This window comes from Coregonus lavaretus (assembly GCF_964263955.1).
Source record: "Coregonus lavaretus genome assembly, chromosome: 5".
Taxonomy (NCBI): Eukaryota; Metazoa; Chordata; class Actinopteri; order Salmoniformes; family Salmonidae; genus Coregonus; species Coregonus lavaretus.
The window spans coordinates 73,275,692-73,293,632 of record NC_139992.1 but is presented as its reverse complement, the minus strand read 5'-3'; the positions used below and the strand labels follow the sequence as shown (position 1 = coordinate 73,293,632).

The 17,941-nt window shown below is 41.7% G+C and overlaps 1 protein-coding gene across 2 annotated transcripts in view; it reads right to left on the bottom strand.

Annotated features, from left to right (window-relative positions):
* Positions 1-5,202, bottom strand: part of LOC311129092 (tissue factor pathway inhibitor-like) — a 55,516-nt gene extending 50,314 nt beyond the window's left edge. The window contains exon 1 of one of the 2 annotated variants that reach the window (XM_084161363.1): positions 5,045-5,202. In XM_084161363.1, coding sequence (XP_084017489.1) covers positions 5,045-5,183 — 139 coding nt within the window. In that variant the 5' untranslated portion in view covers positions 5,184-5,202. The remainder of the gene's footprint in view (positions 1-5,044) is intronic. The other variant, XM_084161364.1, reaches the window with a different exon arrangement.
* Between the last annotated feature and the right edge of the window lie 12,739 nt (positions 5,203-17,941).

Genomic DNA, 17,941 nt, shown 5'->3' with positions numbered 1-17,941 from the left:
TAACACAGTGCCACCAACGCGGCCGGCAAACAAGGACTGTGGGCTCTCCTTCTCCGTGGCCAACGTGAGTAAGACGTTTAAGCGTGTTAACCCTCGCAAGGCTGCTGACCCAGACGGCATCCCTAGCCGCGTCCTCAGAGCATGCGCAGACCAGCTGGCTGGAGTGTTTACGGACATATTCAATCTCTCCCTATCCCAGTCTGCTGTCCCCACTTGCTTCAAGATGTCCACCATTGTTATTGTACCCAAGAAAGCAAAGGTAACTGAACTAAATGACTATCGCCCCGTAGAACTCACTTCTGTCATTATGAAGTGCTTTGAGAGGCTAGTTAAGGATCATATCACCTCTACCTTACCTGACACCCTAGACCCACTTCAATTTGCTTACCGCCCCAATAGATCCACAGACGATGCAATCTCCATCGCACTGCACACTGCCCAAGAGGAATACCTACAGTTGAAGTGAGAAGTTTCCATACACCTTAGCCAAATACATTTAAACACAGTTTTTCACAATTCCTGACATTTAATCCTAGTAACAATTCCCTGTCTTAGGTCAGTTAGGATCACCACTTTATTTTAAGAATGTGAAATGTTAGAATAATAGTAGAGAGAATGATTTATTTCAGCTTTTATTTCTTTCATCACATTCCCAGTGGGTCAGAAGTTTACATACACTCAATTAGTATTTGGTAGCATTGCCTTTAAATTGTTTAACTTGGGTCAAACGTTTTGGGTAGCCTTCCACAAGCTTCCCACAATAAGTTGGGTGAATATTGGCCCATTCCTCCTGACAGAGCTGGTGTAACTGAGTCAGGTTTGTAGGCCTCCTTGCTCGCACACGCTTTTTCAGTTCTGCCCACAAATTCTCTATAGGATTGAGGTCAGGGCTTTGTGATGGCCACTCCAATACCTTGACTTTGTTGTCCTTAAGCCATTTTGCCACAACTTTGGAAGGATGCTTGGGGTCATTGTCCATTTGGAAGACCCATTTGCGACCAAGCTTTAACTTCCTGACTGATGTCTTGAGATGTTGCATCAATATATCCACATAATTTTCCTTCCTCATGATGCCATCTATTTTGTGAAGTGCACCAGTCCCTCCTGCAGCAAAGCCTCCACACAGCATGATGCTGCCACCTCCGTGCTTCACGGTTGGGATGGTGTTCTTCAGCTTGCAAGACCCCCCCTTTCCTCCAAACATAACAATGGTCATTATGGCCGAACAGTTCTATTTTTGTTTCATCAGACCAGAGGAAATTTCTCCAAAAAGTATGATCTTTGTCACCATGTGCAGTTGCAAACCGTAGTCTGCCTTTTTATGGCGGTTTTGGAGCAGTGGCTTCTTCCTTGCCGAGCGGCCTTTTAGGTTATGTCGATATAGGACTTGTTTTACTGTAGATATATATATATTTTTGTCCCCGTTTCCTCCAGCATCTTCACAAGGCCCTTTGCTGTTGTTCTGGTATTGATTTGCACTTTTCGCACCAAAGTACATTCATCTCTAGGAGACAGAACGCGTCTCCTTCCTGAGCGGTATGACGGCTGCGTGGTCCCATGGTGTTTATACTTGCGTACTATTGTTTGTACAGATGAATGTGGTACCTTCAGGCGTTTGGAAATTACTCCCAAGGATGAACCAGACTTGTGGAGGTCTACACATTTTTTTCTGAGGTCTTGGCTCATTTCTTTTCATTTTCTCGTGATGTCAAGCAAAGAGGCACTGAGTTTGAAGGTAGGCCTTGAAATACATCCACAGGTACACCTCCAATTGACTCAAATGATGTCAATTAGCCTATCAGAAGCTTCTAAAGCTATGACATAATTTTCTGGAATTTTCCAAGCTGTTTAAAGGCACAGTCAACTTAGTGTATGTAAACTTCTGACCCACTGGAATTGTGATACAGTGAATTATAAGTGAAATAATCTGTCTGTAAAAAAATGTTGGACAAATTACTTGTGTCATGCACAAAGTAGATTTGCCTAACCGACTTGCCAAAACTATAGTTTGTTAACAAGAAATGTGTGGAGTGGTTGAAAAACGAGTTTTAATGACTCCAACCTACGTGTATGTAAACTTCCGACTTCAACTGTATGTAAGCATGCTGTTCATTGACTATAGCTCAGCATTCAACACCATAGTACCCTCCAAGCTCATCATTAAGCTTGGGGCCATCGGTCTGAACTCCGCCCTGTGCAACTGGGTCCTGGACTTCCTGATGGTCTGCCCCCAGGTGGTGAAGGTAGGAAACAACACTTCCACTTTGCTGATCCTCAACACAGGGGCCCACAAGGGTGCATACTCAGCCCCCTCCTGTACTCCCTGTTCACCCATGACTACGTGGTCACGCACGCCTCCAACTCAATCATCAAGTTTGCAGACCACACAACAGTAGTGGGCCTGATTACCAACAATGACGAGACAACCTACTGAGAGGAGGTGAAGGCCCTGGGAGTGTGGTGCCAGGAAAATAACCTCTCCCTCAATGTCGACAAAACAAAAGAGCTGATTGTGGACTTCAGGAAACAGCAGAGGGAGCACACCCCTATCCACATCGACGGGACCGCAGTGGAGCAGGTGGAAAGCTTCAAGGTCCTCGGCGTACACATCACTGACGATCTGAAATGGTCCACCCACACAGACAGTGTGGTGAAGAAGGCGCAACAGTGCCTTTTCAACCTCAGGAGGCTGAAGAAATAGGGCTTGGCACCTAAAACCCTCACAAATGTTTACAGATGCACAATTGAGAGCATCCTGTCGGGCTGCATCACCACCTGGTACGGCAACTGCACCGCCCACAACCGTAGGGCTCTCCAGAGGGTCACCGGGGACAAACTACCTGCCCTCCAGGACACCTACAGCACCCGATGTCACAGAAAGGCCAAAAAGATCATCAAGGACAACAACCACCCGAGCCACTGCCTGTTCACCCTGCTATCATCCAGAAGGCGAGGTCAGTACAGGTGCATCAAAGCTGGGACCCGAGAGACTGAAAAACAGCTTCCATCTCAAGGCCATCAAACTGTTAAATAGCCATCACTAGGCGGCTTCCACCCGGTTACGTAACCCTGCACCTTAGAGGCTGCTGCCCCATGTACATAGATTTGAAATCACTGGCCACTTTAACAATTGAACACTAGTCACTCTAATAATGTTTACATATTTTTGCTTTACTCATCTCATATGTATATACTGTATTCTATTCTACTGTATTTTAGTCTATGCCACTTCAACATTGCTCATTCTAATATTTTTAATATGTATATATTCCTTAATTCCATTATTTTACTTTTAGGTTGTGTGTAGTGTGTGTATTGTTAGATATACTGCACTGTTGGAGCTAGAAACACAAGCATTTCGCTACACCAGCAATAACATCTGCTAAACGTGTATGTGACAAATAAGATTTGATTTGATTTGCTTGAATTGTCTATTACTTTGAATTTTATTGACTATTCTGAATTTCCTTTTAAACTGTAATGAATTTAGGAAAAACCAAATAAATTGACCTTCACCCCGAGCTGGGTATTATTCTAATGAGCTCCGCCCTGAAACTCTTTCTACTTTGATCAAATGTGGCCTTGTTTGGGGGCGGAGCTCATTAGAATAATACCCAGCAGCGTGCTGTGCAAGAATCAGTGCATTAAACTAAAGTAGATAACCAAGAACATATCACAGTCATAGCCAGAAAAAATATTGTTACCGTTACTGAGAATGTTGTTGTAGTTAAGCGGCAACTTGCAAGTTTATTATTATATTACAAAAATACATGTATTCTAATTAAACTGTTACAAAATATATGAATTGTACTTCAAGCCAGTGAAATACAAATTACAAATTCGGTATTGAAATACCTTAATTAAACACATGCCTGCACTGTAAATCTAACCACTGTGCTTCCAGTAATGCACTGTAAATTCTGGAAATACAGCATGCTGCTGTAGTCAGGTGTTACAGTAATAAGCTGTAAATGTGTGTTTCAGTAAAGGTCTTGTATATCTACAGTAATTTACTGGCTTCTGCACTGCCAGTATTTTATTGCACAGTTACAGTAACCTACTGGCTACTGTGCTGCCAGTATACTGGACATTTTTACAGTGTAGTTTGGAAAGCAAATGGCTTATGCTGTAAAGACAAGACAATGAAGACTGTAATCTGTCTTTTAGTTATACAAATGCTCAACTTAATTGAGTGACCAATATAGCCTATGTTATTGGCACCAGCAGAGAGCATTAGCCATATTCCTGTTGAGTGCGCATATTCACTCTTTATCATTGTTGGGTCAGTGCCACTTGACAGTTTGTTTTTGGACAATCATTTCCTCCTCCAGGTTAGATGAACATCGTATTGAATTTGTGTCTCCCCTTCTCGTGGGCATATTATATGGATCAGATAACGCCGTTTTTATTGATCTGTTTGTCAGCGTCAGCAGAGTACGCTACCCTGTCTTTTTTTGTCGTATTAAAAGTATAGCAGAATTGCATGAAATGTGTTTATAAAAGGCAACATTTTACCCGTGGAGTTATATTATTAGCCTAAATTATAACTAACTATCCAATCTACTCATCAGATTAGTAATAGTAGGCGACACAAGTCTGCAAATGCAATGCATGGAATGCTTTATTAAAGGTGCATGTTTATGTTGAAAATTAGCTTCCACAAACTTCAAACTCACGCGCCGCCGTTGCGAGTGTGCGACATGCACATCTGCGCACAAACACTATAACCCTTATGATTAACTATTAACAATGATTAAGGTACATTATTTGTATCAACATAACCGAACTAAAGCTGACAGAACTGAAACGTGAATGTAGCATAACTCCGTTTAACGTTTATCAATTTTGGGGATGTCACGCGCCATCAGGTGATATTGAATTGGCAAAATCCAAATTATCTATTGTCTATTCGGGGGAAATATCGCAAAACATACATCTTGAAACAACTAAACAACTGTAGATCATTGCATGCAAAGTCCGACTCGAACTCATGGACACACAATGGAGAAAATTATTCATCAATAAGTAAAAATATTTATCTTACCTATTTCAGAGTCCGAATCACAAGATCCCAAATAAGCGGAATGAACTAACACGATGCATGAAATCCACCAGCTATTCATTGCAGCCATGTCAGCAGTCGGAGAGTAGACTACATTAAAGTTGTGTTGTGAAAACTTCATGAACTTTTCTTCAAGAGACGTGGTAGCAGTTCACGCACGCACTTCCGGTTGATAATAGACTATGGGCTATATTTACTCTCCTTGATAATGAGCTGGACACAAATGCTTAAAACTGTTCATATTCATATTTTCGAAATGAATAATACATTACTATATTTCTGGTATTATTATTATCACTGTTGTTATTCACTCCTACTGTATTGATGATAGTGCGGTGTTGAATTTGTGTATGAATATTAGCCTACACTTCAGGTAATATAAATAGCTAGGAAAACATTTATACTGTGACGCCCCGCCGTTTGGTGCAACGCAGACCCTGTGGAGAGCGTAGTGAAATGGAGAAGACATTGTCTGACCTGCTAAGTTTTGATGCAAAGTCTTTGCCCGACAAGGTCAAGTTAGGATGTGTTAGTTATCCCGTGAGAGCTTTTGTTCCAGAAATACTATGGTGTTTTAAGTGCCAAGCCTATGGTCATGTTGCAGGAGTGTGTAGGAGTGAGATTCATAGATTTGAGAAGTGTGCAGGAGGACGTGAGAAGAAGGAATGTGTAGTATCAGATGGAGAAAGTTGTGCTCCAGTGAGAGAAAGGCAGGTTGAGTAGCCAGGGTCAGAGTAGTAAAACAAGTGTAGTATGCTGAAGCAGTTGAGAGAGTGGGAGAGGAAGATGGGTACATGGTGAGGGATCCTCAGAGGATTGCTGTGAGTAGGCAGAGACCAAACCAAATCAAATCAAATTTTATTGGCCACATGCGCCCAATACAACAGGTGCAGACATTACAGTGAAATGCTTTACAGCCCTTAACCAACAGTGCATTTATTTTTAATAAAAAAGTAAAATAAAACAACAACAAAAAAGTGCTGAGAAATAAAGAGCAGAAGTAAAATAAAATAACAGTAGGGAGGCTATATATACAGGGGGGTACCGGTGCAGAGTCAATGTGCGGGGGCACCGGCTAGTTGAGGTAGTTGAAGTAATATGTACATGTGGGTAGAGTTAAAGTGACTATGCATAAATAATTAACAGAGTAGCAGCAGCGTAAAAAGATGGGGTGGGGGTGGGGGTGGGGGGCAGTGCAAATAGTCCGGGTAGCCATGATTAGCTGTTCAGGAGTCTTATGGCTTGGGGGTAGAAGCTGTTGAGAAGTCTTTTGGACCTAGACTTGGCACTCCGGTACTGCTTGCCGTGCGGTAGCAGAGAGAACAGTAGAGAGGGATGGGAATAATATGTGCTTCAGTAAGTTGTGGTTCTTAGCATTCATAGCCATGGTTGTCAACTGTACTGCAGAAATGGAACGTATGTCACAGAAAATAGAGGTTGTCGTGGCAGCTGCAGAGAAGTATTTGGGATTGCAAGGTTTTACTGAAGAAGATTTTCAGGGGGTGTTGAGTGGTAGTGTTCTGTCCTCCAAGACCATTGGCCTGGTGTAGGATTAGATAAGGTTAAATAGTGGAATGGGATGGTGGTTTCTTTTCTTTTTTCTTTTCTTTTATTGTGAGGGCTAATAATTTGCAGGGTAATCTTCCTTTTTCCCAATTTTGTATTACCGTGACTGGCCTCTGACTCCAGTACAGTACGTGGCAGTGAATGCACCTAAAAGTTGGATGCGCTCCGCCAACCAAATCCAAAGAAGAAGAAGAAGAAGAAGAAGAAGAAGAAGAAGAAGAAGAAGAAGAAGAAGCGATAATTTGGTTCCATTTCAACATATTTATTAGTGAAACCAAAGTGCTGTAACATACATAAATTAAATCAAATAGCCTAGTACACACCAACACTTTTCAAATGTTCAAATCAAAAGGCTAATGCACAAAAAAACGTGGACAATCGTGTGCATCGCAAATTCAGAACTAAAGCACTGATCATTGGGAACTAGATCAGAATGACTGTTAAGGACAACAGACTATTTTCAGTCCTATGGGCTTCACCATGTGAGATCCAGAGTAAATACTGTATGTTATCATTCACATTTTATTATTTAAAGGTCATGAACAGTCAAAATCATGTTTTTCATTAAATTGGATCAAAGTATGATAACCAAAGTATGAAAAATGACTGTTGCTTCTACATTGATAAAGTTTGATCATGAAGTTACTGGTCCCCTCCCACATGTCAAAAACTTGGATTCATTATTAGGGGAACAAGGTGAAATCGCCCTAACTCTCATTTTAACACACCAATGGTAACATGTTATTCTCTTACCTAATTTAAATAAGTACCGCCTTGTAACCAACATTGGAGAAGACCTGTTTGCAGGGGGGGGTGGTTTATATAGCTAGATAACTACTCTGCTGGTGCCAACATTTTTACTGTAGGGTGTCAGAAAATATAATTAATATTTTACCCTATTCATCTATGGCAAAGATGCATATAAACTCAGCAAAAAAAGAAACTTCCCTTTTTCAGGACCCTGTCTTTCAAAGATAATTCTTAAAATCCAAATAACTTCATAGATCTTCATTGTAATGGGTTTAAACACTGTTTCCCATGCTTGTTCAATGAACCATAAACAATTAATGAACATGCACCTGTGGAACGGTCGTTAAGCTTACAGACGGTAGGCAATTAAGGTCACAGTTATGAAAACTTAGGACACTCGAGGCCTTTCTACTGACTCTGAAAAACACCAAAAGAAAGATGCCCAGGGTCCCTGCTCATCTGCATGAACGTGCCTTAGGCATGCTGCAAGGAGGCATGAGGACTGCAGATGTGGCCAGTGCAATCAATTGCAATGTCCGTACTGTGAGACGCCTAAGACAGCACTACAGGGAGACAGGACGGACAGCTGATCGTCCTCGCAGTGGCAGACCACATGTAACAACACCTGCACTGGATCGGTACATCCGAACAGCACACCTGCGGGACAGGTACAGGATGGCAACAACAACTGCCCGAGTTACACCAGGAACGCACAATCCCTCCATCAGTGCTCAGACTGTCCGCAATAGGCTGAGAGAGGCTGGACCAAGGGCTTGTAGGCCTGTTGTAAGGCAGGTCCTCACCAGACATCACCGACAACAATGTCGCCTATGGGCACAAACCCACCGTCGCTGGACCAGACAGAACTGGCAAAAAGTGCTCTTCACTGAAGAGTCGCGGTTTTGTCTTACCAGGGGTGATGGTCGGATTCACGTTTATCTTCGAAGGAATGAGCATTACACCGAGGCCTGTACTCTGGAGCGGGATCGATTTGGAGGTGGAGGGTCCATCATTGTCTGGGGCGGTGTGTGACAGCATCATCGGACTGAGTTTGTTGTCATTGCAGGCAATCTCAACGCTGTGCGTTACAGGGAAGACATCCTCCTCCCTCATGTGGTACACTTCCTGCAGGCTCATCCTGAAATGACCCTCCAGCATGACAATGCCACCAGCCATACTGCTCGTTCTGTGCGTGATTTCCTGCAAGACAGGAATGTCAGTGTTCTGCCATGGCCAGCGAAGAGCCCGGATCTCAATCCCATTGAGCACGTCTGGGACCTGTTGGATCGGAGAATGAGGGCTAGGGCCATTCCCCCCAGAAATGTCCGGGAAATTGCAGGTGCCTTGGTGGAAGAGTGGGGCAACATCTCACAGCAAGAACTGGCAAATCTGGTGCAGTCCATGAGGAGGAGATACACTGCAGTACTTAATGCAGCTGGTGGCCACACCAGATACTGACTGTTACTTTTTGACCCCCTTGTTTGTTCAGGGACACATTATTCAATTTCTGTTAGTCACATGTCTGTGGAACTTGTTCAGTTTATGTCTCAGTTGTTGAATCTTGTTAAGTTCCTACAAATATTTACACATGTTAAGTTTGCTGAAAATAAACACAGTTGACAGTGAGAGGACTTTTTTGTTGTTGCTGAGTTTATGTTTCCCTTTTAATCTGTGTCTGGTGTTAGCTATAGAGTTACTGGCTAGCTAGGTTTTCAGCCAGCATGGAACAAAAGGTGGGAGGGTCTATCAAAACTCAAGACGCAGTTGTCAAGTCAACACATCTGTCAGTGCTGCTGTGAACCACATCACAAGGAACATGCCAAACGGGAGATGTTTAAATAAAAATGTATATCATTGATGCAATTTCAATTTTGTTTGAGTTGATTTGTGTATGACCAAATTAGTTTGAGATTATTTTACTGCAGCCCTACATCCAAGTTTCTTGACATAGGTGTTACAATGAGCTGTCAGTCAAGGCGAGCTCATGAATATAAGCTTCCCGCCCACTCAGCCTGTTTTTTCAAACTTCCTGGTAGTTAGCCATGAGAGAAAAACTTTTCACAATGACTGTTCAGGACCTTGTAACACATTACAGTTGTAACCTTTCATATTTGGCCTTCTTTGGCAACCAAAGGAACTTCTCTCTCTCTCCATAATTTGGGATGTGATGAACAGTTGCAAGATATCCCACCAAGCAAAATCTTGTTGAAAATACGATTGTGCCCAACGTCCAATCTGTTCAGTTTTGGTTGAAAGTGAAAGTTGAAAATATGTATTTTTCAAGTCATTGAAAATACGTCATTCTCATGTCGTTGAAAAGACGACTATACAAAGCCATCCGTCTATGTTTGTTTTTGGTTGAAAGTGAAAGTTGAAAATACTGGAGTTGTTGTTTCAATGTACTTGCAGCCTATACACATGGACACAATATATACAATTGCTATATGAACTATTTTATGAACAATCATACAACACTCCAGTATTTACACACAGTATTTCTTTAGAACATTTAAGTGCTAAATGTCTTTATTCCACTACTGAAGAAGTATGTCTCAAATCATCATACTTACTCATTATTTCAAACATCCAGCGTGACGAAAGATACATTTTTAATTATTCCATGCCTCACCATTAAGGGAATTATTGCCAATACATATTAACAAAGAGGTTTCTATTCAGTTTTGATATTTGATATTTACATTTCATGTAGCATTTAGTAATAATCATTATTTATGCAACCAACTGAGAATTGTTTTGTACAATTATATATTTTACAAACAATGGAGTAAAACAAGCTTATATTTTGGGTTGGACATTGCATCCTATTCTTACTCTTTTAATCAATGTCATCATATTGCAAAAAAAAATGAACCCAATGAACTGACCAATCAACTGACTCTTGCAAAACCCATGAACAAATATGTGCAAAAGCAACACATATCTTTGTCCATCTTAGTATGAAAAAACAGTATAAATTCAGGATGTACACTACATGACCAAAAGTATGTGGACACCTGCTTGTTGAACATCTCATTCCAAAATCATGGACATTAATATGGAGTTGGTCCGCCCTTTGCTGCTATAACAGCCTCCACTCTTCTGGGAAGGTTTTCCACTAGATGTTGGAACATTGCTGCTGGGACTTCCTTCCATCCGAGGACAGACTTATTATGCGCTATGCGCTTCAGCACTCGGCGGTCCCATTCTGTGAGCTTGTGTGGCCTACCACTTCACAGCTGAGCTGTTGTTGCGCCTAGACGTTTCCCCTTCACAATAACAGCACTTACAGTTGACCGGGGCAACTCTAGCAGGGCAGAAATTTGAGGAACTGAATTGCTGGAAGGTGGCATCCTATGACGTTGCCACGTTGAATGTCCCTGAACTCTTCAGTAAGGCCATTCTACTGCCGATGTTGGTCTATGTCAGCAACGGGTGTGGCTGAAATAGCAGAATCCACTAATTTGAAGGGGTGTCCACATACTTTTGTATATATAGTGTATCTTCCACTATGTCAAAATTGTGCATGGTATGTAAGTTTAGTATCACTTTTCTACCAATCCAGTGCATCTTTTAAATCAACAATAGGTCAAAGTATTCAACTACTGAAAACTGAAACAAACAAATGGATCAAACAAAGACAAATAGATCAATCCCTCTTTTCAAGCCTGCTGAAGGCGTGTGGTGGTGGCGTTGTAAACACCACCCCCGGCTCAAACCAGGGGCATGCTTGAGGTGGTCTCCCATGGCTCTGCGTATGTCACGTTCTGTGGCCTTGCCGTTCCATTTCTTGACTGCCCCTGCAACACAAACACAAAAAGTTATATTATATGAAACACTCAAAGTAATGGATATGGAGCATCTACTGTATGGCCTCGGTTACACCTGGCACTTAAATGCGACTTCTGTCTTCCTATCACTCCAAGCTGCATTAGGTCTGGATGCACGAAAGTCACATTGTGCTTGCATTACAGTGGCTTGGCATTTTTCCTATTTTGTTGCCTTACAACCTGGAATTAAAATTGATTTTTGGGGGGTTTGTATCATTTGATTTACACAACATGCCTACCACTTTGAAGATGCAAAATATTTTTTATTGTGAAACAAACAAGAAATAAGACACAAAAACAGAAAACTTGAGTATATATACATTATAAATTATAGGTTGTAATGCAACAAAATAGGAAAAACGCGAAGGGGGATGAATACTTTTGCAAGGCACTGTAGGTTCAGATCTGCCAGGAAGGGAATTGTGTTCAGAATTGGACATGCATAAGCAATGTAAGGAGATGGGGTGAATGAGTGGGGAAAAGCACATTCTACACAAATTGATTTTATAATATCAAAGAACAAATGTGTGTGCCTGAGGGGAAATAAACGTTCATACAGCCAAAAGGGGCGAGCTATTACACGAATATCGGTGGACAATTTGCACTAATCAAATCAAATCAAATCAAATGTTATTGGCCACATGCGCCGAATACAACAGGTGCAGACATTACAGTGAAATGCTTACTTACAGCCCTTAACCAACAGTGCATTTAAAAATAAAACAACAACAAAAAAAAGTGTTGAGAGAAAAAGAGCAGAAGTAAAATAAAATAACAGTAGGGAGGCTATATATACAGGGGGGTACCGGTGCAGAGTCAATGTGCGGGGGCACCGGCTAGTTGAGGTAGTTGAAGTAATATGTACATGTGGGCAGAGTTAAAGTGACTATGCATAAATAATTAACAGAGTGGCAGCAGCGTAAAAGGATGGGGTGGGGGGGCAGTGCAAATAGTCCGGGTAGCCATGATTAGCTGTTCAGGAGTCTTATGGCTTGGGGGTAGAAGCTGTTGAGAAGTCTTTTGGACCTAGACTTGGCACTCCGGTACCACTTGCCGTGCGGTAGCAGAGAGAACAGTCTATGACTAGGGTGGTTGGAGACACCAAGGAACTTGAAGCTCTCAACCTGTTCCACTGCAGCCCCGTCGATGAGAATGGGGGCGTGCTCAGTCCTCTTTTTTTTCCTGTAGTCCACAATCATCTCCTTTGTCTTGGTCACGTTGAGGGAGAGGTTGTTGTCCTGGCACCACACGGCCAGGTCTCTGACCTCCTCCCTATAGGCTGTCTCATCGTTGTCGGTGATCAGGCCTACCACTGTTGTGTCGTCGGCAAACTTAATGATGGTGTTGGAGTCGTGCCTGGCCATGCAGTCATGGGTGAACAGGGAGTACAGGAGGGGACTGAGCACGCACCCCTGAGGGGCCCCCGTGTTGAGGATCAGTGTGGCAGATGTGTTGTTACCTACCCTTACCACTTGGGGGCGGCCTGTCAGGAAGTCCAGGATCCAGTTGCAGAGGGAGGTGTTTAGTCCCAGGATCCTTAGCTTAGTGATGAGCTTTGAGGGCACTATGGTGTTGAATGCTGAGCTGTAGTCAATGAATAGCATTCTCATGTAGGTGTTCCTCTTGTCCAGGTGGGAAAGGGCAGTGTGGAGTGCAATAGAGATTGCATCATCTGTAGATCTGTTGGGGCGGTATGCAAATTGGAGTGGGTCTAGGGTTTCTGGGATAATGCTGTTGATGTGAGCCATGACCAGCCTTTCGAAGCACTTCATGGCTACAGACGTCAGTGCTACGGGTCGGTAGTCATTTAGGCAGTATATCTTAGAGTCCTTGGGCACGGGGACTATGGTGGTCTGCTTGAAACATGTTGGTATTACAGACTCAGTCAGGGACATGTTGAAAATGTCAGTGAAGACACTTGCCAGTTGGTCAGCACATGCTTGGAGTACACGTCCTGGTAATCCGTCTGGCCCTGCGGCCTTGTGAATGTTGACCTGCTTAAAAGTCTTACTCACATCGGCTACGGAGAGCACGATCACATAGTCATCCGGAACAGCTGGTGCTCTCATGCATGCTTCAGTGTTGCTTGCCTCGAAGCGAGCATATAAGTGGTTTAGCTCGTCTGGGAGTCTTGCGTCACTGGGCAGCTCGCGGCTGTGCTTCCCTTTGTAGTCTGTAATAGTTTTCAAGCCCTGCCACATCCGACGAGCGTCAGAGCCAGTGTAGTACGATTCAATCTTAGTCCTGTATTGACTCTTTGCCTGTTTGATGGTTCGTCGGAGGGCATAGCGGGATTTCTTATAAGCGTCCGGGTTAGAGTCCCGCTCCTTGAAAGCGGCAGCTCTACCCTTTAGCTCAGTGCGGATGTTTCCTGTAATCCATGGCTTCTGGTTGGGGTATGTACGTACGGTCACTGTGGGGACGACATCATCGATGCACTTATTGATGAAGCCAGTGACTGATGTGGTGTACTCCTCAATGCCATCTGAAGAATCCCGGAACATGTTCCAGTCTGTGCTAGCAAAACAGTCCTGTAGCTTAGCATCTGTGTCATCTGACCACTTTTTTATTAACCGAGTCACTGGTGCTTCCTGCTTTAGTTTTTGCTTATAAGCAGGAATCAGGAGGATAGAGTTATGGTCAGATTTGCCAAATGGAGGGCGAGGGAGAGCTTTGTATGCGTCTCTGTGTGTGGAGTGAAGGTGGTCTAGAGTTTTTTTTCCTCTGTTTGCACATTTAACATGCTGGTAGAAATTAGGTAGAACGGATTTAAGTTTCCCTGCATTAAAGTCCCCGGCCACTAGGAGCGCTGCATCTGGATGAGCGTTTTCCTGTTGATTTATGGCCTTATACAGCTCATTCAATGCAATCTTAATGCCAGCATTGGTTTGTGGTGGTAAATAGACAGCTATGAAAAATATAGATGAAAACTCTCTTGGTAAATAGTGTGGTCTACAGTGTCGTATCGCGTAAGTGCTGGCAATTATTGCTGATAAACAAAGGAGTCCGCTCATACTGAACTTTGATCATAAGGTTTATTCAGATCACAAGCTTTCAGCATAAGTTACAGGTGACATGCCCACCCGGAGAGCGACGCCTCAGATTGCAATGGCCGCTCTGCCTTCTTCTTCGTTTAGCCCCTACTTATAAACAATGCAAAAAGATGGGTGCTCCCTCTTCTGGCCAATCACCAGTCTCCCCTGTCTACAACACACTTCCTGTCTGTTGTATGTGGCGTTACACTAAAACATTCCCTCTTGATACTAAAATTAACGTCCTCTCCGGTTCCACTTAAAACATTTAACAAAGGCATAATCCTAATACACGACATTTCCCCCCTTCGAGACGAACTAAAAGTCTCGAAAACAAACAGAATAGGATTATGACAAGTAACAATTTATCTTATTGAGTATCTTTAACATTAAACCAAAAACATTCTCCTCTAGAGTGTATATACCTTTCTATGAAATATGAATAACTGTTTATGAAGTGTGAATACATTACTATGAAATATGAACAAATCTTTATGGAGTGTAAGAGCGAAAAACTGTCCGGCAACCTTCGTTCCAAATCCATCCATCAATCAAGACAGTAAAATTCTCTCACGGTCCCTCTGCCCCAGGCAACCACCTCGGTACTCCAGATAAACTCATAAACAATGTAAATGCATTTGAAACTATGATGCAATTAAATACACATGTAAGCCCCTGCAAACAAAATCCTATCCAAAAAATATCCACTCTAAGGCTGGTCAACCCATTGGACCCTACAGTGGACCTCTCCCTGCCTAGACTCCCTGTCCCTAAGCATTCACGAAATAAACAAAAACATCTAAGTTCCCCACATGTATTCAATAACATCAAATATCATTCTACAAAAATTAATACGTAAGAGTATGACACAAATTATGTATTACACATGTCTATATTTCATTGCAGACACTGGAATGTAGTCCACTACACTTCATCTCCCCGTAGTCTCGACTTCCAATGTATTGTTGATGATGGAATCGGAATCTTTCCACACCCTCCTTGTTTCATCTCCTCCAGTCATATTGTCCCTTCATATTGTCCTTGTTTGAGTATTTCAATCTCCACATGTTCCCCCAAATGCTTCTGAAATGAAAGAAAAGACCAAACAGTATCTTTTGCAAAACAACACTTTCAAATTGAACATCAATATCAACTAAGAATATAGAAATGATATATAAATGATGTATGAATCACATTAACCCACTTCCCCCCTTTGATTTATAAAATCATACTAAAATCACACTAATATTGAAAAAAAATTGAAAAATGATCAAAACATCAAAAAATGATATTTATCCATTCAGTTCCACTTGTCCATCTTCATCCAGATCAGGAACAGTCAACACCGGCATCTGAGTGTTGTCTCCAGGCATCACTCTCCAACCTATCTCAATATCATAGCTTTCGCAAAGGTGAGTAACAAATTACAAACCTCACACACAGTGCTATCAAAGCTGCAACTAAAATCTGAACCATCACTGCCCCTACTGGGCCTACCTGATCTTGCAACCAAGTCTTCGCTGACTTCCGCTCCTTCAGATCTACCAAATGCATCCCTTATATTCTTCAATGCATATATAACCCTAGTGATAATATCTGAACTATCTGGACTCAAAGTATAACTAACATTACCAATAGGATCTTCCCAAATGTTACACCATACCATGGAAAAAGTCCCCCCTTCTCCCTTAGATTTATACTTCAATGATAGGCTTGAAGACTATGACATGTAGCCATGTCTCTTTTCATCCAATTTCAAACCTAGCTTCAGATTTATCTGTGTCCGGTGCTACCCCTCTTTTAATGGTAAAACCTCATATGGAAGCTTCAACGTTGACATGTAACAACATCCTGTCTATCCATAGGGTAAGAATATATATGCTTTATCACCACAAACCCACCAAATATCTCTAAAATTCCCAATAGTTACATTGACAGGCAAAAGCTAATCTTTTAACCATCAAAGTCCTGCTGTTCCTACTACCTGGAACATAAAAAGTTACATTTATATTTCTCATTACTACCCTTAAGGTCATGCTTACCCAAAGTTATCATATAACATCACAATCTGATATTCCCATAAACATACCCTTTACATCATATGTTTTATTAGAACAAAAACAACTTTTAGCCCTCACTGCTTTCACCTCAAATGCTTCAGGGTTCGCTGTTACCTGACTTTCCCTACCATCCAACAAATTCACATAGGGTAATTCATTTAACCAAGAACATCTAAAACCTAGGCTTCAACAAATGTTTTGACAATGACATTATTTTATCTGTTACTGATTGTTGTTGCTGATACAACAGTCATGACAAAGCATAAGATTGACACATACTTGATAGAGGTCGAACCCCACGTGTCTGGTGCTGGAATTCTCAACAGACATGGACCCTCAAGATTCCTCACTGATCTTACAGAATGAGCTGCTATCTCTAATTTTCACAACAGAAGAATCAAACCCATCCCTTTAGTTTCTCTCTTCCCTAACGAGCGGTACTGATCAGATACCTCTCCTTGTCTGTCATTAAAATCAAAGACCTCATCCTGTACTTCCATGATAGTATCCTTCACTATTTCAGATGAATCTATATTCTCTCTACTACTATCTGCTCTCCTATTTTAACCCTATTCGTACTATCATTGACAGCACTCTCCAATTCGTACCATAAACCCCTGAGTCCTTCTTGCTACCCCCTTTAATTTCAGAAAAGTTGTTGTCGGTGTCATACTTCCTACATTTGCTATTGCCATCGTATCATTAATCCCTTCCAAAGTTACCATTAAAGTAGTTGATTTAGTTGATGTATTAACACTCTTAACTACTTCTAGTGCGAAAGTTCCCGATATCCTCTGTGTATTATCTACTGTTGGAGTGACTACTGTAATCTACTCCTCCTGAACTCCCTCGGTGACTGCGGAAGTTTCAACAGATTTCAAATCTTCCATTATAGGCGTCACTTTACGAATTACATAGCCTTTTAACCAATAATTCTTAACCGGAACAAATTTTAATGCTTGCACTAGATAAGTACACATATTCTCCCTAATCTTCTTTTATCATTACGCAAAATAAGTGAACAGTCACTCATAACCCTCTTCCACTTCATATCGTTGTACAAACTATACCTCCTTTGACTAGCGGGCACCAGCTTCTACTCCTGGTCCTGATAACAATACTTATTCTCCATAATTATCTCTCCATGTGGGAGGAACGTCCCCATCCTAACCCCAATAAGTATTTTTCCCTAAAATTGGTGCTGGAGCTATTGGTTCCCTTATAATCAAATGCGATATATTTATGGCTTTAATAACTATCAATGTTGAAAGAGTTAAATTGCTTCTCACTGTTGTTTTAATAGACTGAAGTGTTAATGTCCCTAGTTACTTCATCCATTTTCCCCAAAGCTTTGAACTCTTTGCTTGTACTTCCATCTATCACCACTAGTGTCAAATGACGTAAATGTAACTTACATTCACTCTCTCTTCCTACTCTAAACCCTAACTTTCAAACTTTTGATTATAAAAATACACCTATAATTACCTTGATCTCCCTACTCTAAAATGTCCTTCACCACTGTTCTCTCTCTCTTACTACTAACTTTGAAACTTAGCTTACTGTCTTAGAGTTCCTTCAACCTAGTTCTCCTAACTTATTTTAATCTAATCTTTTCTCCTAACCTTTAAAAACCTTTTCCCACTG